Source organism: Euleptes europaea, chromosome 1, assembly GCF_029931775.1.
Source record: "Euleptes europaea isolate rEulEur1 chromosome 1, rEulEur1.hap1, whole genome shotgun sequence".
NCBI lineage: Eukaryota > Metazoa > Chordata > Lepidosauria > Squamata > Sphaerodactylidae > Euleptes > Euleptes europaea.
Window position 1 is genome coordinate 8,635,609 of NC_079312.1, and position 24,008 is coordinate 8,659,616.

The 24,008-nt window shown below is 44.9% G+C and overlaps 1 protein-coding gene across 1 annotated transcript; it reads left to right on the forward strand.

The window, feature by feature from the left end:
- Nucleotides 1-499: 499 nt before the first annotated feature.
- Nucleotides 500-12,391, forward strand: LOC130483228 (zinc finger protein 501-like). Its single transcript, XM_056856022.1, has 5 exons — nucleotides 500-584; nucleotides 1,811-1,896; nucleotides 6,002-6,241; nucleotides 11,216-11,284; nucleotides 11,453-12,391. The coding sequence occupies exons 1-5, from the start codon at nucleotides 500-502 to the stop codon at nucleotides 12,389-12,391; spliced, it is 1,419 nt and encodes a 472-aa protein (XP_056712000.1).
- Nucleotides 12,392-24,008: the final 11,617 nt, after the last annotated feature.

The following is a 24,008-nucleotide window of genomic DNA, read 5'->3' on the forward strand; positions in this document are numbered from 1 at the left end:
TGATCTCTGCCACCCTCCATGATTTTTCCTCTTATGTGGGAGGGGTTCTAGGCTCTCCTTGCAGAGTGGAGGCTCCTGCCTGGCAGTCCTGTGTCTGGACCACCTGAGAGGGCGTCAGAAAGAGTGCCAAGGGATGGCCGGTCTGGAGAAGATGGGGCAGCCTAAACAGGGGCTTCCCTCCCATCGAGGCCTTGCCTTGCCTGGGCTGAGAGGTGGTTGTGGAGTGAAGTCTGCTGGCTCCTCTGCCACTTTACTTAGTTCCCAGCTGGCATTTCAAGATCAGCTGGGCATACAGTAGGCACGGAACTGCCAGTGCCAGATGGGTGATTGTTGACCCCTTAATGTACTCCACCTTAGTTATCTGGGCAGTCAGCACCCTTATTAGTTGTCTGTTGCGTATTTTGTAGGGACAGTCAGTCTCACTGAGAATTGTTGAATATATACGCTCACAGAAGAGTTAAAATTTTGTATTTTTTTTTCCTGATAAAAAGGACCTGAGATGGCTAAACCTGACCTCGTATCCTGGCTGGAAGAGGAGGAAGAGCCTTTTCTCCTGATCGCTGAAGAAGAAGGGGAATTGGCAGGTAGTTGTTCAGACCTGACATGCACTTTGCTGCAGATTGGATGCTTTTGGGAAGTGGGGTTTTCCCTTGTTTCCCCACAGCATCATGGAAAAAGAAGAAGAGTTGGTTTTTATCTGCTGACTTTCTCTACCACTTAAGGCAGACTCAAATGGGCTTACAAGCACCTTCCCTTCCCCTCCCCACAACAGACACCCTGTGAGGTGGGTGAGGCTGAGAGAGCATAACTTGCCCAAGGTCACCCAGCTGGCTTCGTGTGGAGGAGTGGGGAAACAAATCCAGTTCACCAGATTAGCCTCCGCCGCTCATGTGGAGGAGTGGGGAATCAAACCCGGTTCTCCAAATCAAACTCCACCGCTCTAAACCACCGCTCTTAACCACAACACCACGCTGGCTCTCTCCACGCTGGAGCATTTAGTCACCTCCTGGACTTTCTTTTCTGCTATCTTTCCCAAATCTACTTTGCTGTGAAGCTGACAGTTCCAAGCACACAAGCCTATACCTTAGACTGCGCCCCCCCCCCCCCCCGCCATCATTCCTTTTAAAATTCCTATACCAAATCAATCTCCTGTACTTCATGGCCTGTTTTTCTACACAACTGGGTACACAGAAAGGGGTGTTTTCCTTCCAAGCTTATTAACAACAGTTCCTTCTTCAGGATCAGCATGCAAGAGTCCAGCACATGTCTAAATCTGAGCCTCAAGCCTGGTCCACATATCCAGGAGGAAGAGGTGGCAAAGGCCTGAGCGGGTAGCATGGATTTTGGCACTTTTCTCCTGCTTTTCCATATGCAAATTCATGGGAGCTTCACTTGAAACTGCGGGGGGTGGGGCGCACACACGTTTTCCCTTCTATTAAAATTTCCCTGCTGGTATCTCACACCTGACACAAATACCCACAAAGTCTATCCCCTCAGCTCAGAGCCCTGCCACTGCATGCCCAGAACATTCTCCTAGTTGTGTGAGGCAGGATTAGCAGAATGGATTAGCAGAAGTTGATGGGCATTTCCCGGAGCATAGGGGGATGGGTGAAGAAGGAAGGTGGGAGAGCTCCCCATAAAGAATGACTGGAAGAGATATTGGGCCAAATACTTCTGAGCCATTCGAGATCAAATGGAGTTTTTGAATTGATCCCGGAAGCTAATCAGGGAATGTTCCCTGAAGGGACTGGCACAGAAAATGTGCATACTAGAAAAGGTTTCTCACCCTTTCTCTTTCTCTCCCTCACAGGCAACAATGAAAAGACACCCTTGATGCCTTTTCTGCCATCTCCTCCGTGTGGTGAAGGGAAAAGAGGCCCCACGAAGCTAGCTCAGGTACACTGGAGCGGGGGGGGGGGGTCCCCTGGGGAGGTGTGTGGAAGATGGCAGTGATGCTTCCTTCTCTGTTGCAAGGCTCAGAGGATCAGGTCCCTTGCCCTTGGTTCTGGCGCTGGAAGATTTGGGGCTTCCCCTGGGGAGGCAAGAAAATGGTCATCCCCTGCCTAGGATGGCATGTGCGGAGACCAAGCAGAGCCCTAGAAAGAATATCTCACAGAAAACTATTTTGTCCTTCACCATCTTGCTGAGAAATATTCCGCCTTCCCTGGCAGCAGGACTCTATGCCTTTTTTCCTTTCCTTTCCTTCCTTTTATCCCTTAGAAGCTCTTTGATGAATTGATCTTGAGCAGCATATATCTAGTGTTTGAGGGATATAAATCTTGCCACTGACAATGGAGCCTTGGGGTCCCTATTGCTTAGTAAAGAAGGCATTATGTCAGTCACAGAGGCATTGGATTTGTATAGTAAAAGGGGGGGAATATAGTGTGATCGAAGTTCCTCATAAAAGCGGCATTCCAAAAGGGCATGGGCTAATGAGTCAATAGAGCCAGAAGAGCCAGGGCAGATCCTGTCTGAGTATGGTATATTCAGAATTCTGCCCTGCATTACCATAGAAGGTTTAGCATTCAATCTAGCCAAGCAAAAAGCTCTACAGAGACGAGGAGTTTTCAGATAATATGTATAGGCAGGCAGACCACGCAGAGGGGGTATTCCGAAGAACTGGGATGAACAGACGCGACGAGCACGAAAAGTAGTGCTGTTATAATCGAGCTCTTTAATGCGCTTTTTAATTTTGGTAAAAGCTTCAGTTTCCCCAAGATCTAATAACATCCTGCGAGAAGCCCAACAACGACAGTTTCTCATCTAAGATTTTTTGCCATGAGGATTTAAAAGGGTCATGCTTCAGAGAAGCTAGGAACCCCTCAGTGCTAAAGCACAGTTTAAGGTGTAGTTTAAAGGCGGCCAACCACACCCTAGCTTCAAGTAACATTTGGCCAAACTCGGAACGAAGAGTAACGCCAGCAACACATCGAGGGGCATTTAGCAGTTTTCGTAAGAACTGAAGCAGTGGACGATCTATAGATTCATTGATGACTATAATCCAGATGGCAACACCAAAGCGGATAATTGGGGTAATTGTCAGGTTAAAAACCTGAATAGCCCCTGGAATATATTTGCCACCTTTGGTGTGAAAAAAGTTGACAATAGCACCAACCCCAGGTTTAATTTTGTTGGACACTGCTTTTTGATGGGCATTCCAATTTAGGTTATGGGAAAACAGAATGCCAAGGAAACAAACTCCTTGACTTGGTCAACCTCAAAGCCATCTAATACCCAGCGAAAAAGAGGCATTTTTCTCCTCTTAGTGAAGATCATAATCTTAGATTTATGATGGTTTATTTTAAGACCTTCCCTAGAGCAGTACTCAGAAAAAGTTTGTAAAGATCTTTTCAAACCAATTCTTGTGCGGGACAGGAGAACTGCATCGTCAGCATAGAGTAGAATTGGGGTGGGATGACTTGCAAGCTTTGGGGGGTGGCAAAAAAAATTGGTTGCCATATCATTCAGGTATAGATTAAACAAGAGAGGAGAAAGGAGGCAACCTTGTCTAACTCCCTTGACCAGTTCAAAGGGCTCGGTTAGTTCTCCTTGGTTGCCACAGCGAACCTGAGCTGTGAGGTCAGTATGAAATTACTGAATAAGCCATAGTAACCTCCTATCCATAGTAGAATGTGATAGTTTCAACCATAGCCTCTCCCTCGGGATGGTATCAAAAGCTCCTTTAAGATCCATAAAACCCGCATAAAGGGTGCCATTTCGGGGGGAGGAATATTTCTCGGCTAGATGGGAGAGCACTAAACAGTGGTCCTTGACAGACCCACCCCTTCTAAAGCCAATCTGTTCCCAACCAAGGATGTCATTACTCTCAACCCAGTCCAACAGCCTCTTTAATAAGTAGGAGGAATACCATTTGCCTAAGCAAGACAAAAGGCTGATTGGACGATAACAGCTTGGGAGGACTCTATGCTGGGGCCTTCGTGCTTCTTTTGATTCTGTCCCGAGAATTTGACTATGGACCAAACTCGCGAAAATCAATATAGATGGCAGACTTCTTTGGCTAATTTCAAAGTTACGTGAAAATCAGACAGCGCAAGTCCGCTATGGGCTGCAGCAGGGCCAATGAACTGACCATTTCCCCACTCGCAAGGGGAGCTAGGCAAGTCTGTGTTCTGGCCCTCTTGCTGTTTAATCTATATAAATGATACGGTCCCCTGCATCAAAGGAGCAGCAAAATATGCTCCAATTTTAGCAGGCCGTGAAATCTCGATCCTATTATATGCCAACGATGCATTATTATTATCAAGATCTGGACTCCGAACCGTAATAAATGTATTTATTGAATATTGCAATAAAGAAGGCGTCTCAGTAAACAACCAGAAGTCCAAAATAACGAGAGTCTCTAAAACTCCCATCCGTGGCCCTAAAATATGGCAGGTCTTGGGAGGGAGGATAGAGCAGGTTTCTTATTTCAGATATTTAGGCATTGTATTCAGCTATAACCTCTCACGGAACACCCATTTATGCTCAGCGTCCCAAGCAGCCAGAGCCTCTGCAAGGGCACTATTAATATTTTATTATACAAAAGGTGCCAGATATGTCCCAGCTGCTCTTAAGGCATTTAACGCCAAAATAGTTCATACTTTTTTCAAAGCATCTCAGAGGTTCCAGGTTGTGTGGCTGGTACTGCACTTAGAATTGAATTTGCACAATGCTCCCTTGTCTTGATAAAATGGTTCTATTTTATATCAAGCTTTAAGGGATCATGCTGTTTTTGTAAAACTGTTTTCCTATATAATGTTAATTCTTAAGACTCTGTCAATGAGCCATAAAGGTTGTTGTTTACCATCTGGACATTTCTGGCCTCTTCCCCCCGAAGGCTGCTAGACCCCTGTGCCTGAGGACAGCCCTTCTGGCCCCAAAATGGTCACCCCCTGCCCTAGGATGGCATGTGCAGAAAAGACCAAGCACAGCCTGTGAAAGAATTCTGGATCATGAACATCCCACAGAAAACTATGTTGTCCTTTACCAGATGGACATTTCTGGCCTCTTCCCCACAAGGCTGCTAGCCCCCTGTGCCTAAGGACAGAAGCCCCTCTGGCTCCAAAATGCCCCCTCAAGGAGTGCTGTGAGGGGCGGGGGGCAAACGTCCCTGTAACAAATTATCTGTTTCTTAGGCACTCCAGGAATCTGCAATGAACTCAGCTCTCGAGGAGGTGAACTGAGCCACACCATCACCTCAAGGCAACTCTCTGAGAGATTTATTTCATTGTGCTATTGCCCCTTTTGTTCCTAACCGAGCAGCCACCCCTGCTTGGTTGGCTCAGTTTGAATTTATGGAAATGCACCCTTTTCCTCATGGCCTGGTGCCTTGGGATGATAGTAGGTGTATATACAGTATTTTTCATATTTTTTCAGTGCCCTTCAGCTGTGTGCTTTAATAAATTCTCTGTACAAGGAAGTCACGCTGGAGAATTTTGGGAATGTGACTATTAATGACAGGACTTTTTGGAGGTAATTAATTCATAGGGTCACCGTGAGTCGCAAGCGACTTGACAGCACTTAACACATACACACCACACACAGATAGCTCAGATACACACCTGAGGCAAGCGTACCCATGCTGTTTCAAAGTGTGTTATTTCTGTCTTTACATTAAAACGCTCTCAGTCTCTGAGCACACTTTTAAACTTGATGGCGATAACTCATTCACAGAGCTGTCTCCGTCTCGGCCGTCTCTCATTCTGCTCAAGCCCCAAAAAGCGTTGGGCTGCTTCATCCCTGGCTTCTCCCAGGAACTCCAGCATAACCATTTTCCCCCACATTGCTACCGTTGTTACGGTTCTGATCAAAGGGCATAAGAATACATAGATTAACACGGATACGTATTATTAAAATCATGAACATGTGACATCCCTGTGGGGCTCTTTTGTCTTGCCTTTTCTTCTGGTCTTCCACTAAAAATGTATTATCTCTGTTTTTTGCTTTTCCCCTATGGGCCAACTTTCCAGTGATGTAAAGAAATGTTTCCTCCTTCTTGCAGGGTGGGGTGTCCTTTGAGGAGGTGGCTGTGTATTTCACCCACGAGGAGTGGACGCTGCTGCGCCCAGCCCAAAGAGCTCTGTACAAGGAAGTTATGCTGGAGAATTTTGGGAACGTAGCCTCTCTGGGTGAGGATCTTTTCCCCCTGGGCTGTCCCCTTCTTGCTGTGAGAAGCAACTGTAACCTGGCCCATGTGAGAGGGCATCAGAAGCTGTGCCCGGGGATGCCTGGTCTGGAGAAGGTGGGGTGGTCTAAGGAGGGGCATCCCTCCAGTCTGTGCCTTGCCTTGCCTGGGCTAAAGATGTGGCTGTGGAGGAAACTGCTGGCTTCTCTGCCCCTTCCTTAGTTCTCAGCTGGCATTTCAATTGTCGCAGGCAACTATATGAGACCAGGATTTTGGTATGAAAGCATGTCCCATTAGGCCTCATAAGGATAGAAATGTGTTAAAAAGATGATGTCACTTCATAGACTGGAACACCTGTGAAAGTATCAAGCCCAAGGCTTACTTGCTATGTTTTAGTCTTTTATTACATTATAGTCATTTATTACAGCTGTCACAGATAAAGGTCACAGCTGCAGGTGTGCTTATCTGATTAAACAAAACATACTGCTTGACAAGAAATGATAGACACTGTCATATCGACTAACTACTGCAGATGGCAGTCAAGTGCATAGTACTGTTTATAAGGCCAATTGAACTACTGACTGATCAAGATACTGTTTATTTATAGAATGCTTTAGCTAAGGGATTCTAGAACCTATTCCAGCACATCTACAAGATAAAGGCTCTGAAAAGGTATAAATAGAGACCTTTCTCTGACTACATGTTAGAGAGGTTCCTGATGGTCTAAAGCTATTGACCTATGGACTTCCTCCATCTACCAAAGATGTAAAACCTTGGCAGCCTAATTCTTGCGGGAATTAGGAACAATTTAGTCATTTATTCTTGTCTCTATTTCTGGAGAACTCTTACAAAGAGAGGTATTATGCTGTGTGGCCATCAGGAACCTCTCTAACATGTAGTCAGAGAAAGGTCTCTATTTATACCTTTTCAGAGCCTTTATCTTGTAGATGTGCTGGAATAGGTTCTAGAATCCCTTAGCTAAAGCATTATGTCTCTCTGAAGACTGATTGTCTGGAATAACTGTCTGTACAATGCTGTACAATATTATGTCTCTCTGAAGACTGATTGTTTGGAATAACTGTACAATGCTTCATTCTGAATATGTGATGAAGGCCCTTATACTCTAAGGATTATAAGGGTATGGATCTTACCATATTTGAATATGGTGACATTGAGAGCTCATTTGTTCTAACAAGACTAATGTCTTTTCATAAGATCTATCTTATGTATAGACTTCCTAGTTCTGACAGACAAGATGTAAATGCAGCTTCTCTAAGAAGCACTACCAGAGCATATTCCAGGGGTTTCTCTACACAAGGAGGAAGCACTGAATATACTCTGCTGTCAGTTCTAAGACTGAGGTCTCACACAGAACTGTCTGACATACACATGCATACACAAACATGCATCACAGCCAACAATGGTTAACACATAGAACTACTCCAATTGGAATACATATAATTGGAATACATGGATGGAGATCCATGGAGCCTTAAATTCTTAAATTGAACTATACTCAGAGTATCTCTCTAAGATTGGCACTGCCAGAGAGATTACAAATAGAGTTTATACTCTACACATAATGTTAAGCTCTACTTAACATTAAGCTTCAAATACTGATTAATTACAATATAGCTCTTAGCTATACAGCAATGCTTACAGCAATGCATACTCAAAGATGGCTTTCACATAGCCTTTTCTAATCTGAACATGGGCTTCAGATCCATAAACCTCAAACATATAGAGACTCTATAGTCTCATGCCTTCAGTCACAAACAGACTGCTGGAAGAGCTATAGTATCAGCTCTAACATGAAACTATGGAACCAAAGAGATCTCTCCTATCTTTACAACTATTAAAGGCATTGAAATAACAGAATAATACTTAGAGAATACCTGAAGGAAATCTAACTATTCTTATAGAATCCTTACAGAAACTCTGCAATGATATGACTGGGTAAATGTCTTATATTTAAATAATTTGAATTAGAATACTTATTCAATGCACTAATCATTATTTTACAAGATTTCTGTAAACTGTATTATTTCCTGAATGAAATATATATTTGGGAAACTCTCATATAAAGTCATAGAGATTGTTGATATTGCTAATATTGCTTGCATACATAAAGTGACATTATTGTTCCTATTGAACTAACTAATATAGTTTTTATTTCTGTAACCATTTACATGCATATACTTTATGTGCAATAAATAGTATTTTTATTCATATATTTTCATATTTTTACTGGAACAATTCAATAGAAAGTCTATCTCGCAAGAGGTGGAAAGTGTTGATACCTGCTTAGTGGGTAATAGATACAGATTCCTTTTTAAGAAGGGGTCAATTCTAAGAGCTGGGTTACCTTAACGGCACGGACACCGACACAATCTGGCCTGAGTACGGAGTCTGGAGAGAGCTTCCGGTGCAGATGGATGATTCTTGGCCCCATACTGTACTCCACCCCTCTTAGTTACCTGTTACGTATCTCTAGAGAGACAGAGTTAATCTGGTTTGGAACTGTTGAATCTATGTGCACAAAGCAGACCTAATTGTGTGTTTTTTCTGATAAAAAGGACCCAAGATGGTGAAACCTGGCCTCCTATCCCAGCTGGAAGAGGAGGAAGAGCTGTTTCTCCTGAGTTCTGATGAAGAGGAGGGACTGGCAGGTAGCTGCTTAGATATCTGTCTTGGGGACTGGGTGTTGCCTGTTCTTCCTTCCAACGCTGAGTGTATTTCCTTGGCCTTATTTATCCTTGCAGTTAGAGTTCCTCCCCAAAGAATGTGGATGAGTTGTGAAGGCTGAAATGATGCGTGTAGATCTTGAATCTATAGAAATAGGCTGCCTCTTCTCCCAACTCAGATCACTTATGCCCAGCAAAGCCAAGTATTGTCCTCTCTGAGAGATAGGGACTCTCTGGCAAGGGTGTTTGGCAGCCCTGTTTCTCCTGAGGTGCCTTGAACTGGACAGGACAGGCCTTCATCCAGGGATGTTATGCCTGCAAAGCAAAGGATGTGCTTCACCACAGTGAGGTGACCCAAAGCAACCCCAAAGCAACCCCAGACAGCTGTCCTATGAACTCATTTTAGCTCCCATTTCCACCCCGGAAGAGTGTTGCATGTCATTGTGAAGGGTCTGGGGGTATACTAATCCTGGCTTTCCCAGTGTATTTTAAACCCCAGCCAGAATTCGTCTCTTCTGACTAACAGCCAAGAGCCTTTTCATAGAATCATAGAGCTGGAAGGGACCACCAGGGTCATCCAGTCCAACCCCCTGCACAATGCAGGATACCCACAACCAGCTCATTAGAAGCTAGTTAAGGAACCCAACAAACGTGCAGGAGGGGTTGTAGCCTGGAGGGGGTCTCCACAGCAGATCCCCCAGTGTTGGGGGGAGGGAGGAAGGAAGACAGCGAAATCATGGGTCATAGTGGGCTGGCAGGCTGGGCCAGAGCCCATTTGGATGTAGCTCTTTCACTTCCGAGGTTGGTTTCACTTTATGAATGTACACTTGTCCCTTTCGAAGATGGGTTTTTGAATGAGTACAGAGACCTAATGACCCCAATTTCAGCAGGTGAACTGTTTATCATATATATTATAGCATATAATGAATAAACAAAAAACCAACAGTTGAACACCATGGATCAAAAGATCTGAGCATATTAGGAAAAAACAAATATGTAAAAACGCATCTCATCTCTTCGCACTTATCTTACCTCTGTGATGTTTAAAGAGTGAGGCAAATTTTGTTTATTGTATCCAGGTTTGTTAGTCAGACTAAAATCATCCCAGTTACTTGCTTCATGTGGCCTGTCATACTTCATCCGGTCAAGTGCCAATGTCTCTCTGCTGGCTGATGGTTGCTTCTGACTGCTTTGTCAAAACATTGCTACCCCAGACATCCCCCACCCCCCGAAAAGAATGGCTGCCCCCCTTGTTAAAGCCTGTATGTCTCCTTCCTGTAACTCCCAAGGCAGGAAATGCCTGCGATTTCACCATTTCCTAAACAATTAGTCCAGAATGCAAATTCTCCATTGTCTCTCAGCAAATCACTGTTCCAGTGAAAGGGTCATCCAGTTCAACCCCCTGCACAATGCAGGAAACCCACAACCAGCTCATTAGAAGCTGGTTAAGGAACCCAACAAACGTGCAGGAGGGGCTGTAGCCGGGAGGGGGTCTCCACAGCAGATCCCCCAGTGTTGGGGGGAGGGAGGGAGGAAGACAGAGAAATCATGGGTCAAAGTTGACTTCTTATCTATAAACCCTAACCTTTGATCTTTTTGAAATATATCATTTAATTGGAAATATTTCAACCAATCTAAAATACCTAATTCTTCCTTACCTTTTAATTTCCATTGACCATTTTCATACTGTATATATTCCCTATAACTCTTACAATGAGGGTCCATATTTGGACCTCTTCTTGAAAAAGCCTCCAGGTCTCTTGAAAACCTCTAGACAGATACTCTTGTTGGTCTCTAAGGTGGATTTGAAATTAGGTATTTGTGGAAACTGTCATATCGTGACACCAGGTTCCCCTTTCTTTCAGCAGGAGACGTTTGGGAGTCTGCAAATGAAGGAAAAGATCGTGCTGTGAGGGAGAAAGCGGATACATATTTAGACATGAAACAGAAGGTTGAATATTATGATGCACTGAGGAAAGAGGAGGGAAAACAGTCACCTAAAGGGAGGAATAATTCCAGTCTTTTACAGGGTGATCACTCTCTACAGCAAAAAATATACCAAGGCGGCAAGAGGAATGAGCGCACTGCTAGGAAGGGAAATTTTACTGACAAATCAGTTATTGACATTCAACAGAACACCTGTAACAGAAAAGAAGGATATAAATGCCTGGAGTGTGGGAAAAGGTTCAATCAGAGAGGAAGCCTAACTTCCCATCACAGGATTCATACAAGAATAAAATCATACAAATGTCTACAGCATGGGAAAAACTTGATGCAGAGGAGAAACCTTAATTCCCACCAACAAACTCACACAGGAGAGAATAAATATAAATGCCTGGAGTGTGGGAAAAACTTCAGGCGGAGTGACAGTCTTACTTTCCATCAAAGAATTCACATGGAGGATAAACCATATAAATGCATGGAGTGCGGGAAAAGCTTCAGAAGTGGAAACCTAATTTCCCATCAAAGAATTCACATGGAGGAGAAACCATATAAATGCCTGGATTGTGGGAAAACCTTCAGTTCGAATAACGGTCTTACTTACCTTCAAAGAATTCACACAGGTGAGAAACCATTTAAATTCCTGGAGTGTGAGAAAAGCTTCCATGATAGTGGAAAACTTAGTATCCATCAAAGAATTCACACAGGGGAGAAACCATATAAATGCCTGGAGTGTGGTAAAAGCTTCAGGAGGAGTGGAAACCTTACCATGCATCAAATAATTCATACTGGGGAGAAGCCATACACATGCATGGAGTGTGGGAAAAGCTTCAGGAGCAGTGGAAACCTAATTTCCCATCAAAGAATTCACACAGGGGAGAAACCATATACATGCCTGGAGTGTGGGAAAAACTTCAGTCGGAATTACAGTCTTACTTCCCATCAAAGAATTCATACAGGGGAGAAACCATATAAATGCCTGGAGTGTGGGAAGAGCTTCAGTAGGAGTGGAGATCTCACTTTCCATCAAAGAGTTCACACAGGGGAGAAACCATATAAATGCCTGGAGTGTGGGAAGAGCTTCAGTAGGAGTAGAAATCTCACTTTCCATCAAAGAGTTCACACGGGGGAGAAACCATATACATGCCTGGAGTGTGGGAAAAACTTCAGGCGGAGTGACAGTCTTAGTTCCCATCAAAGAATTCACATGGAGGAGAACCCATATAAATGCCTGGATTGTGGGGAAAGCTTCAGTTCGAATAAAGGTCTTACTTCCCATCAAAGAATTCACACAGGGGAGAAACCATATAAATGCCTGGAGTGTGGGAAAAACTTCAGGCGGAGTGACAGTCTTACTTCCCATCAAAGAATTCACATGGAGGAGAAACCATATAAATGCCTGGATTGTGGGAAAAGCTTCAGTTCGAATAACGGTCTTACTTACCATCAAAGAATTCACACAGGGGAGAAACCATATACATGCCTGGAGTGTGGGAAAAGCTTCCGTGATAGTGGAAACCTAATTTCCCATCAAAGAATTCACACAGGGGAGAAACCATATAAATGCGGGGGCAGGGATGGTAGTTCAAAGACAAAACCCACCCATTCTAGCAACCCACCTTTGAAATTCACAGATCCTTAAAATTATACTTTCCTCCCTTAGACCATTCATCTAAAATCTTATTTTTCTACCTTTTTTGGTAGAAAAAGACCAGGACAATTATGATCCTTAAAATGGGAAAATGTTCATTAATTATATAAGCATGCTTTAATATGCGTTGCCAATAAGCATGTGTTGCCAAGAGGCAATGGTTTTTTCCCCCTGTAAGGAGTATGGAAACAATGAACACACTTTGTGAAGGAAAATTAATTTACTTTTAAGTACTTTAAAGTAGTTACACCCTGACCTGGATGCCCTAGGTTAGCTGAGTCTTGTCAGATCTTGGAAGACAAGCAGGGTCATCCCTGGTTAGTATTTGGATGGGAAACCACCCATGATGTCCAGAGTCGCTACACAGAGGCAATGGCAAACTACCTCTAAATGTCTCTTCCCTTGAAATCCTTACGGGATTGCCAAAATTCTGCTGTGACTTGATCTAGAACAAATTGAATTATAAACTGAAATTATACATTATTAGCAGTTTTCAGGATGTATTCTAATCCAACTAGTGAATTATAATAATTATGCATTTAATGATGTTTGAGAAATGTTAGGACACCTGATTTTTATCACATGCATTTTATTCTGTACTTGTAGGATTAGTTTGCACCTGTTTATCAAATTCTTGACTAATAAAAAGAGCATGCTGAATTTAAAATAAATTGTCATCTCTAAGATGTTCTCTATTTGTTCTACTGACAGAAGATCTGACATCTGAACTCTAATCTTTCATTATGCTGCAAGAGAGCCATCTTTCTCATGCTGGCTTTCATATGGTAACAAAGTAAAATAAGACTCACCCTGTGCTGTAATGAGAGAGACTCAATCCAAACAACAGCACACTCAAATTTTTAACAAATAGGAGTTCTTTCCTTGGAAATGTTTGGACCTTTACTCAAGGCAACTGTGAAGTACTCTGAGACATGCAAGGCTGATGAAGCCTCGTTTGGTGAAACGCAATTCAATACCTGGGATTTGCATCCTTTCTTTCATGCGGTCCTGAACATATTTTACCTGAGGGTCCCACTAGACGTCTGTTGTTACCCTTTTAAGGGATTGCTGCTGGCTTCGGTACTACAAGCGAAACTGAAGAGATTCACTGTGCTTTTGAGGCTGTTAGTCCGCTCACAGCTTATAACTTATTGTACCTAAGTCCTCCTCTAGCATATTGTGGGACATTTCTGTTCTTGTTCTATTTGCTGGAATCTTCTATGTGTTGGAATCTTGTATATTATTGGTTCTTGTAGGTTATCCGGGCTGTGTAACCGTGGTCTTGGCATTTTCTTTCCTGACGTTTCGCCAGCAGCTGTGGCAGGCATCTTCAGAGTAGTAACACTGAAAAACAGTGTCTCTCAGTGTCAAGTGTGTAGGAAGAGTAATATATAGTCAGAAAGGGGTTGGATTTGAGCTGAGTCATTGTCCTGCAAAATGGGACTGGAAAGGGTCTTGCCTTTTACTGGCAGAACCAAGCCTGGAATCTGTGGTTGCCTAGCAACAGTCACTGAGGGACTTTGGTGCTTAAAGCTACAGGAGCTCCTTTTATCATTTATAAGCTTCCCAGTGTTTTTTTTTACTCTTTAGTAGTAAACAAGTGCTGTTGCATTCCAGTCCACCTGTTTTTCATCTGTATAATCTCTTTAGGGACCTATTATTTTATTTGGAGGATAATCACATGTTACTTCTTGTAACTACCACTTTCTCTAAAAACAGTGGCACGTGACAGTCTAATCCAGCTCATGGCCTTCAGTCAGAGAAGGTCTTACATTGAGTGAATGTATCTGGTGTGCTGGGCTTTCTATTTTTCATATTGTTCTGCCAATCAGTGGAAAACCTGATTTGTGTTAATCTTAGAGAAATCTAATGCTTATATATTTAGCTAAGTTTGAGCAGTGTTATGAGACCTGATTTTTTATCACATGTGTTTTTTCTGTACCTGTAGGATTTTTAATTTTAATAAAATTATTAACTCCAAGAAATGAGAAGTACTGAGATCACTGATTGATTTAACTGACTAAAAAGATTATTTTATTTGTCATATAACGTGATGCTAAACGTCCACAGTAGCAAAGTAGTGTTTACAAAGGGATATTAGACATCCCACCAATACAACAGCAACCCACTGCTTTAACGAGTGTTTAAAATGTAATTAAATCTAATTGGGGGTGGGAGGAGAAAGAGTTTGAACTTCTGCTCCATATGTGTAACCACAAATATAGATTACCATTCCATTATCATGCATTTTTTAGGGCGGGGGGCATCCTTTTACTAGTTTGATAGATCATGGAGAAATATTAACTCCACCACCCCCAGCCACATCTGTTCATAATATTAACAAGGGTTTGCTGCTATACTACTATGAAGTGTACGTTCTAATCATTGCCAAGCAGGCATGAGAAGGAGTTGGGACAAAGACTGAAAAATAAGGGATTAGAAGGGTAGAGGAGAAAAGATGGCATATCATGAAAGGAAGATAACAAAATGAAGGAAAAGAAAATTGTGGAAAAGGGAGAGTACTGCAGAAAAGAGGAATCTTCAAATATGACCTTATCCCAGGTCTTCCGAGACCCCAGAAGAAGATGGTTCCAACAGATTAGACTCTAGTCTTTTAAACATCACAAATCCAAACATTAACCCAAAGCAAATCCAAACACACCAGAGAACTTGTGTCCTCTCTACCTCCTCTCAGGGAGACTATCTCATGACCCACATTTAGGATTGCCAGATTGTTTTAACAAAAACACTTGATACACTCCATAAAAAATTGTTAATAATAATAATAATTATTATTTACTGCAGTCATAGAACAGAAAATATCATAATACATTTTTATACTACATTTCCAAAACCTAAAACCTTGCATAACAAGAATTGCTAAGAAAACAGATAAAATAGAGATAAATACTAATTAAACCAAATATAACAATGTAAAACTTGAAGCAGTATTTCTATACTTCCTTATCCTTTCCAGCAATCCCATATACATACATATATCTAAAATATGTGTGTTTGAACACGCACACCTATATACGCACACACATGATAAAAAAGAAAATGCCCATGTCTCTTTATTTTGGTTTATTTATTAATTTAATTGGTTTTGTGTCTCAGCCTCACTCCCCAGCCAAGGCTTTAGTAGAAACTTATGTGTGGAAATGAGTCACTGAAACTTTTAGTGGCATGGAGGCAGGAAAAGAAGAAGACCCAACACGAGGTGGATTGACTCAGCAAAAGTCTTCAGTTTGCAAGACCTGAGCAAGGCTGCTATCGATAGGACATTTTAGAGGTAACTAATTCATAGGGTCACAATAAGTCAGAAGTGACTTGATGGCACTTAACACACAGGTCAATAAGATCCTATTAGAGCCAGTGTGGTGTAGTGGTTAAGATGTCGGATGAGGATCTGGGAAGCCCAAGTTTGAATCACTCTGCCATGGAAACTTGCTGGGTTACCTTGGGCCAGCCACACACTCTCAGCCTTGACCCTGGCCGGTTAAAGTGGTCCCTCAGTGGAACAGGCTTCCTGGGGAGGTGGTAAGCTCTCCTTCTTTGGAGGTTTTGAAGCAGAGGCTAGATGGCCATCTGTCAGCAGTGCTGATTGTGTGAACTTAGGCAGATCATGAGAGAGAGGGCAGGAAGGGTTGCATCAGTGTTCGGCTCTGTGGCCCTTTGTAGGGCTGTCGATTCGGTTCGGCCCAAACTGAAAAACAGCCGAATTTCCCCTGATTCGGCGGTTTTTAGTTTGGGACGAACCGAACTCAAAAATGGCGGGAAAATGGGGGAGCCGAATTCAACGAGTTCGAGAGTTCATGAATAAATTCGGCAAATTCGGGGCGTCAGTAAGCAGCATAACCGTCAGTAAGCAGCATTCTCCTCCCCCGGCCAATCGTTGGCCAAGCTGGGTCTTCTTCTGGCCAATCAGTCAGGATTGAGTACTGGAGGAATCAGCTGCTGTGCGGCAGGCCGGGGAGAGAGAGAGAGAGAGAGAGAGAGAGAAATCCTCGTGGGGGGTGCTTGTGCACACTGGCTCCTTTCTGTGGCTGCAGGGGGCGCATTTTTGCGGATAGAGACCCTAAACTTTCAGCGGAACTTCAGACGAGCCTTCTTAAGAGACCCCCCAAGTTTTGTAAAGATGGGGTCAGTGGGGGCAGAAATATGGGCTCCCCCCCTTTTCTCTTTCTGTGGCTGCAGGGGGTGCATTTTTGGGGGTTCAGACCCCAAACATTCAGCATAGCTTCAGACAAGCCTTCTTAAGAGACCCTCCAAGTTTTGTAAACATTGGGTCAGGGGGTCCCAAGATATGGGCTTTCCCCTTTTCCCTATTGGGATGAATGGATCACCCGATGCTGTATGCATCTCCAGAGCGGCAAATCCAAGGCAAACCTCCCGTGCTTAAATAGAATCATATTAGATTACCCAGTCATCCCAGCCCCTCCTGATGGAACAGTAGACAGCCACAGTAAGACCCCTTTGGAGGCTTTATTCTATCATTTTCCTCCTGTGTGTGTGGGGGGGGAGGAAGCAGAGTGTGTGTGTGTGTGTGGGGAGGGAGCTGTTTCTGTGGGTGGGGGGGAAGCCAAAGGGGGCTTTCGCCCATTCTGCCTGGGGTGTGTCTGCCCCCTCGAGTCTCTCTCTCCCTGGTTTGAGGGGGGGCTTCAGTTGTGTGTCCTCAGGTTTTCCCTCATTCATAAGATTGGTTAGGTATATTTTGATGCTTGCTCAAAACTGGTTTTCAAATGGTGACTTAAATAATGCATTTGCCTGGTCCCGAGTCCCATGCAAAAGGGGAAATTCCACCCCAGGCTGCTCATTATGCATAGCTAGCTACCTCTGTCCCTTTCCATGGTTTGCAAACTCCCAGGTGTTTGCATGGTTGCAAAGGTGTTGCTTTGCAGTGTTGCTTTGCAGTTGTGTTGCTTTGCAAACGTCTTAGCACCTGCCCCGCCCTTGCTCTCAGCTGTTTGTCGGGGCTGGGAGCTTTGTGCTTGGGCAGCAAGCTCTGCTCAGAGATGCACATTAAGGGTGGAGGGACCCCTTTCGGGGCCCATATCTCAGCCCCCCCTGACCCAATCTTTACAAAACTTGGGGGGCTTGCAAGAAGGGTCCTTTGAAGCTGCAATGAAAGTTTGGGACCTCTACCCCCAAAAATGCCCCCCCTGGAGCCACGGAAAGGCGCTGTTGTGTTTTTAATGGCTTTATTCGGCCGAATTTTTCCCCCAAACTTTGAATTCGCGCCGAATTGCACGGATCCGAAGTGGGGGAGTTCGGACTTGGGCATATCCCAAATCCAGAAGGGCCGAATTCAGCCGAATCCGAACTATACCGATTTTTTTTTCCAACAGCCCTAGCCCTTTCTTACATGCCCAGGGTAATGCTGACCGCCAGGAAGCAATTTTCTTCCAGACCAGATTGGCCAGGGATCCTGGAAGGTTGTTGTTGTTGTTGTTGTTGTAGCCATCTTCTGGGCAGGGAGTAGGAGTCACTGGGGATGTGAGGGGGGATGGAGTTGACAATGGCCTGCACTGTGCAGGGGATTGGACTAGATGACCCTGGTGGTGTCTTCCAACTCAACGTTTCTATGATTCTAATTATTTGGATGGGAGACCTCCAAGGAATTTAAGGTTTGTGACATGGAGGCAGGCAAAGGGAAACCACCTCTGAACATCTGATGTCTTCAAAACCCTATGGGGTTGCCATTAGTCAGCTGTGACTTGAAGGCAGAAAAAAACCCTGCCTCATCAGGCACAAAAGTAGGGTTGCCAGGTCTCCCTTAGCAACCAGTGGGAGGATTTTGGGGCAGAGCCTGAGGAGGGTGGGGTTTAAGGAGGAGAGGGGCTTCAATGCCATAGAGTCCAGGGGTCAAAGCGGCCATTTTCTCCAGGGGAACTGATCTCTATCGACTGGAGATCAGTTGTAATAGTGAAAGATCTCCAGCTAGTACCTGGAGGTTGGCAACCCTACACACAAGAGGATCTTCTGGTCTGCCCTTGGTTGCATGCTGGCTGGGTCCTGAGTGTCCTCCCAAGCTTGCCCCCTTTACCCAGTGGCTACCACGGTGTCATGCAGGCCCAGGACGAGTTGGGAGATGGCTTGGATACCTGCAGTGCCTGGGTTCTCTGCTGGCATGCTGTGGACCCCTCTGCCCCTGGTAGTCTTCATTTGTGGCGGCACACAGGACACCAGGGAGCCCCTTCACCTTCTGGGGTGTGTTTGGCAGCATGGGGCAGACCCTGGATGCCACGGCTGGTGGCTGTTCCTGGACAAATCATATATATGCACACTGATAGATGCATGTATTGTTATGGAGTTTCGTAACCTTTATAAAGTTGAGTCACTAGTCAGGAAAAGTTACCCAAAATTCAGGACCACCTCTCAGCCTACAGCTCATTGGTATAGCTGAAGGAATAGCAGGTTTGTGGCTCTTTAATTGAAAATGCATGGTATTATTAGCATTATATCCTTTCTTTGATAATTTAATGACCTTTAGCAAGATGTATTATAGTCCTCAAATTACTCATTGGCATCATCAAATATTCTATTTAGAAGACAATCATGTGTTAAAGATAGACATATTTATTTCCATTCCTGTTGCTTTCTCTGTCAAAAGCATCACATGAACATCCAATCTGGCTTTCTGCTGGTGGTTTATAATGAGAGAAGACCCTCTGTTGAGTGAGCATCTCATGAGTGCCAGGCTTCCTATTTTACACAGCATTCTGCCGGTCAGTTTAAAACCTGGTTTGTGGTTTGCCTTAATCTTTGAGAATAGCAATGCTTATGTATTTAATTATGTTTGAGCAATGTTAGGAGACCTGGTTTTTATTGTGTGCCTTTTTTCCTGTACTTATAGGATTAATTTGTACCTGCTCGTATTTATCAAGTTCTTGCCTAAGAGAAAGAATTCTGCTTTATTTTAAATAAAACCATTAAACACAAAGAAGATCTCTGTTCTTTTGGCAAAAGATGCGATATCTGAGCTCTAATATTTCACTGTGATGCAAGAGATAAGGATCAAATTTAGCCACGTCAACTGTGCAGTATTTGCTATAGCCCCTTAACTTTAACTTGTGGACATCTGAAGTAGCTGAGTATTTTAGTAGCTACTTCGTAAGACATTTCTCCCTGGCTGTGGCATGTTTTGGGACAGATACGTGTAAAAATGAATCAGCCACCAGTAAGGGACAGTCGCAAAGACGCTGTTCTGCAGGTGTTTCAAGGAAACCACCTTTCATCTGAGCTGTAGGCAATGCTTTGCCGTGTGCTATCATATACCACTGCCTCAGTTCGGGAACTGGAACGCGGGGTCCTCTGCTGAAATTGGAGGGTGAGAGATTCAAAAAGTATTTCTTCACACAACGCATAGTTAAATGGTGGAACTCCCTGCCCCAGGATGCGGCGACGTTTTCCTTCTGTTATAACCTCCCTGTCACGGAAAAGAATCATGGCCAGCAGAGGCAGAGAGGACAGGAAGGATTTCCTTGGAAGGCTAGTTTTCTCTGTGCAGAAAGATGCTCTCACACACCCACACCTCTCCATGATTATCAGATGCTCTGTTTGCATTTTCTGCGCGGAGTCCCCTGAAAGGCTGAAATGCTCTGTAAGGGTTAAAAAGAAGAGAGGCAGCAGCAGTGCTAGAGAGGTAAATTGGGAGAGCTCACCGACGACGCCTCTGATTCCCCCGGGCTTCCCCTCGAATGGCTGGGAGAAGGAACCTGGTGAGCAAAAGGGGTCTGGGGCGGAGGAGGGGAAATAGGGGCTGGGGGCTGCAATGCAAGACCTGAAACTAAGAGAGAAGAGGGGAGGCGGAGCAGGGGGGTGGAAAAGACCTCCCACACACACCTTCTCCCCGCCCCATCCTGCCCCAGGAGGAGCCTGGTGGCCCCTTTGTGCAGCGCCGCGTCCGGACCCAGCTGCGCCTTGGGAGGCTGGACGGGGCTGCAGGCTGCAGAAGCACATCGCTGAGCGAGAGGCAGTGGAAGGAGGGAGGGAAGCGGTGGGCTGTTGATGGGGAGATTTGGAGTGGGGGGGGGGAAATGGGGCAGATCTGGGGGTGCTGCAGGAAGGACTGAAGAGGCTGGAAAGAAGAGGGGTGTTGGGTGGGAGACACGGACTGTGGCTCTTCTTGACCCTCGGGTGAGTCACACGAAGCAGAACCTAAAGCACAGAAAGGGGGATTTTCGGAGGAAACCTTCCTCCTCCTCCTCGATATCAGCGCTGTGCCCTTTTGTCTTTGGGAAATGGAAGCAGGTGTGTCAGGCCTTGTCCATGCAGGTGATGCGTTCCAGGTGTGATGCTTTCGGGAAGCAGTCTCCCCCCCACCCCCTGCATCATGGAGCATTTGGGAGGTGTCTCCCTCTTTTCTCTGATCTCTCCTAGACCTGCTTTGCGGTGAACCTCAAGCTCTCCACCACGCCTGGGTGGCTCTGCCCCCTTCAAACCCCCCTGGACCTGCTCAAATGGCAGCCATTTCCCCTGGCATGGGGGGGGGGAGTCTGTTTTAGTTTTTTAATCATTGTAACAAAGCGCCTGTCGGGTTGGGTTAAGTGCTGTCAAGTCAGTTCTGACTCATGGCGACTCTATCAATTAATGTCCTCCAAAATGTCCTGTCTGTCTATCAATATAATACACAGTGGGTAGCCGTGTTAATCTGTCTGCAGTAGCAGAAAAGGGCAAGAGTCCAGTAGCACTTTAAAGACTAACAAAAATATTTTCTGGTAGGGTATGAGCTTTCGTGAGCTGTGGCTCACGAAAGCTCATACCCTACCAGAAAATATTTTTGTTAGTCTTTAAAGTGCTACTGGACTCTTGCCCTTTTCTACCATCAATATAATATTACTCAGTTGCTGATTTTTAAGATGAACTGGGAAAGCATCTGTGGCATGTGGGGGTGGCTGTGGCCACTGCAGGGAAACGGAGGCAGGGAAAATGTGGGAAGCCCCATGGCTTTTGACCAGTACCTGCATGGCGGCAGCAATGGAGGAATCACACAAGCCTTTCCCTTGGTGGAAAACATCTTAGGTTGTTCCCCCACCGACCTCCCCACGCACACCTCTCCTTCTTGTCAGTCTCCTGTAGTTTGGGGTTGTTTTTCTGGGCATTCATGAAGTGGTGTTTTTCCTTCTTGCCTACAGTTGCAGGATCTGTTTGGGGTCGGCAGGCAAGAGCCGTGGTCCCTTTCTGGCACATGTCTAAATCAGACCCTCAGGCCTGGTCCACATATCCAGGAGGAAGAGCTGGCAGAGGTCTGTGGTGGTGGAGTAGAAGGCATGAATTTCAGCACTTTCCCTAGCTGGCAGTCCATGCCAGCATGTTTTCTTCTGTGGTGGACATCACTCTTCCAAATATATATTTAAAAAAGACGGTCTAAGATTTCTGTGCCTGTCTATACAGTTGGCACAGTCCTTAATCACTATCCTAAGGACCCAAACTGCGATAATTTAAAGTAGGACATCTTATTTCTTTGATGCTAGATATTTCTTGCTGGCTGTTCCCTCAGAGGGTCCCCTACCCTTTCCTTTCTCATGCCAGGGTCCCTTTAACAGGTGAGGTCCTCTCTAAGGGTTAAAGCCAAGGAATCCATAGCCCTAGAGAGCCCTATAAGTGAGGGTGGGGAAGCCATTTCCTGCCCTCCTTTTGCAGAAGTCACCTCTGAGTTTTGGAGTCCGCTGCTTGAATGGCTAGGAGGGATCTGGTGAGCTCAAAGGGGCTTTGGAGGGGGAGATCTTGGGAGACGACGACTGCAATGCAATGCCCAAAGCAGAGAGAAAGGAGGGGTGGGCGAGAGAGAGTCCGCATCAGAGAGAGCCGCTTTGTGCAGAGCCAAAGAACAGCCATTGACTAAAAGACTGACAGGAGGCAGGAATAGGAAAGGGACCTTCTTTGGGGTTTGGACAAAAAGTGGGCAATGGGTCAAGGCTGCAGAAAGGTCGGTGGGGCAGGAGATTTGGGGGAGGCCCCCACCCCCCTTCTGACCTCTTTCAGCCTGTTTGTTGCTGGTCTTTCTTTCTTCCCCTCTTGGCTTCTTCCAGATCTGGTCTTTGGAAAACTGATGTGTGTGTTTGGGGCGGGAGTGGAGCAGTTCCCCCCCCCTTTCTCCTTCCCCCTTTCCCTTTGGAAACCCTCTGAGTAGTGGGCTTTCTCCTCTGGGTGTGTGGGAACGAGGTGGGGGTCACCAGTGCTGGACAGAAAGCAAGGGACATGTTCCCTGTCCGACCCATGTATAGGTCAGAGCCTGGAGCTGGTTAATACACGCAGGAGAACTAGGAGGCAGAGACCTGAGGAGAACTACATCCCCTTATTTGTTTCTTTATTTAAAGCCCCCCTTTCCTGCTGAGTGGCTCAAGGTGGATTCACTTCAGACTGTGGGTAGTTTTTGGGATGCCTCCCTGTGTTAAAATTCTCCTGCCACAAGAAAGCATTGAGGGAAGCTGAGACAGAGAGGGCTGATACTTTCCCCCCTGCAGGGCTAATTTTCTCTGTGCAAGGAGATTTTCATTCCTAGCTGGCATCTCCCACCTGCAGCCTTGAGTCAAGCAGTCCGTCCCACTCTCTCAGGGCTGTGCAGCCTATTTCCCAGCACATGCTCCTCATTGTGTGAGGCCACAGGGCCTTGGTTTCTCCCAGAAAGGACGAGGGAATGCTGGGCTTCAGGTAAGGTCAGGGACTTACTGCCCCAGAATGGATTTGCAGAGGTTTATTTATCTTGTGGCAGGGAAGTATGATGAGTGAGCCAGCATGGAGTAGTGGTTATGGTGTCAGACTAGGACCTGGGCAACCCAAGTTCGAATCCCCACTCTGCCATGGAAACTTGCTGGGTGACCTTGGGCCAATCACAGACTCTCAGCCTCAACTCTGGCAAGAATTTGGATGGGAGTCCTCGAAGGAATACCAGGGTTGGGAAGTGGAGTCAGGCAGTGGCAAACCACCTCCGAACATTTCTTGCCCCATGGGGTCACCATAAGTAAGCTGTGACTTGATGAGAAAAAAAGAGAGAATTTTGATGCATCTTGAGTTATTTGATATCGAGTTATTCTATGTTAGTTTGGCGAGAAAGTCACACGTGTGTATTGATGGTGTTAAATGGACCAGGTGAGATATGTATATATGTGTGTATGTGTATCTATATAATTGTATATGTACCGTAAGTATGTTTATTTGAAATTGTGACTTATTTATTTTTAGATATACCGAAATGTGTAGAAATAATTGAAGCCTGGCTTTGTATATGAAGTTCATAATTTTATTTATTTATTTCCATTATTTATCATCCGCCTTTCTCACAGAGACTCAAGGCGGATTAAACATTGTGAGTCAGTACAATCAACAAAATGGAACATTCAATAAACAGTGTAGTAGGATTGTAGATGTCTGGAGCTAACCAGAAATCTAAAAGATTGAACTGAAGCACAGCATAATTGTTAGTGTGGCTCATTAAGTGGTGCAAAAATTACATAGTAGGATCCTATTTATGTAAGCTGTACACAGCAGTATAGACCACAGTCCCATATGATTTATCCAAGTCGGTTTGCGAAGTATTTTGTACAGCACAACCCTTGCATGTGCAGAAAGGCCCTCTTGAATAATTCAGTTTTGCATACTTTGC

Excerpts from the sequence above, each read along its gene's own strand:
- LOC130483228 (XM_056856022.1), top strand. The coding sequence starts at position 500 with ATGGCTAAACCTGACCTCGTATCCTGGCTGGAAGAGGAGGAAGAGCCT. Across the intron at positions 585-1,810 it reads AGAAGAAGGGGAATTGGCAG|GCAACAATGAAAAGACACCC; the intron begins GTAGTTGTTCAG and ends TCTCCCTCACAG. Across the intron at positions 11,285-11,452 it reads TTTCCCATCAAAGAATTCAC|ACAGGGGAGAAACCATATAA; the intron begins ATGGAGGAGAAA and ends CAAAGAATTCAC.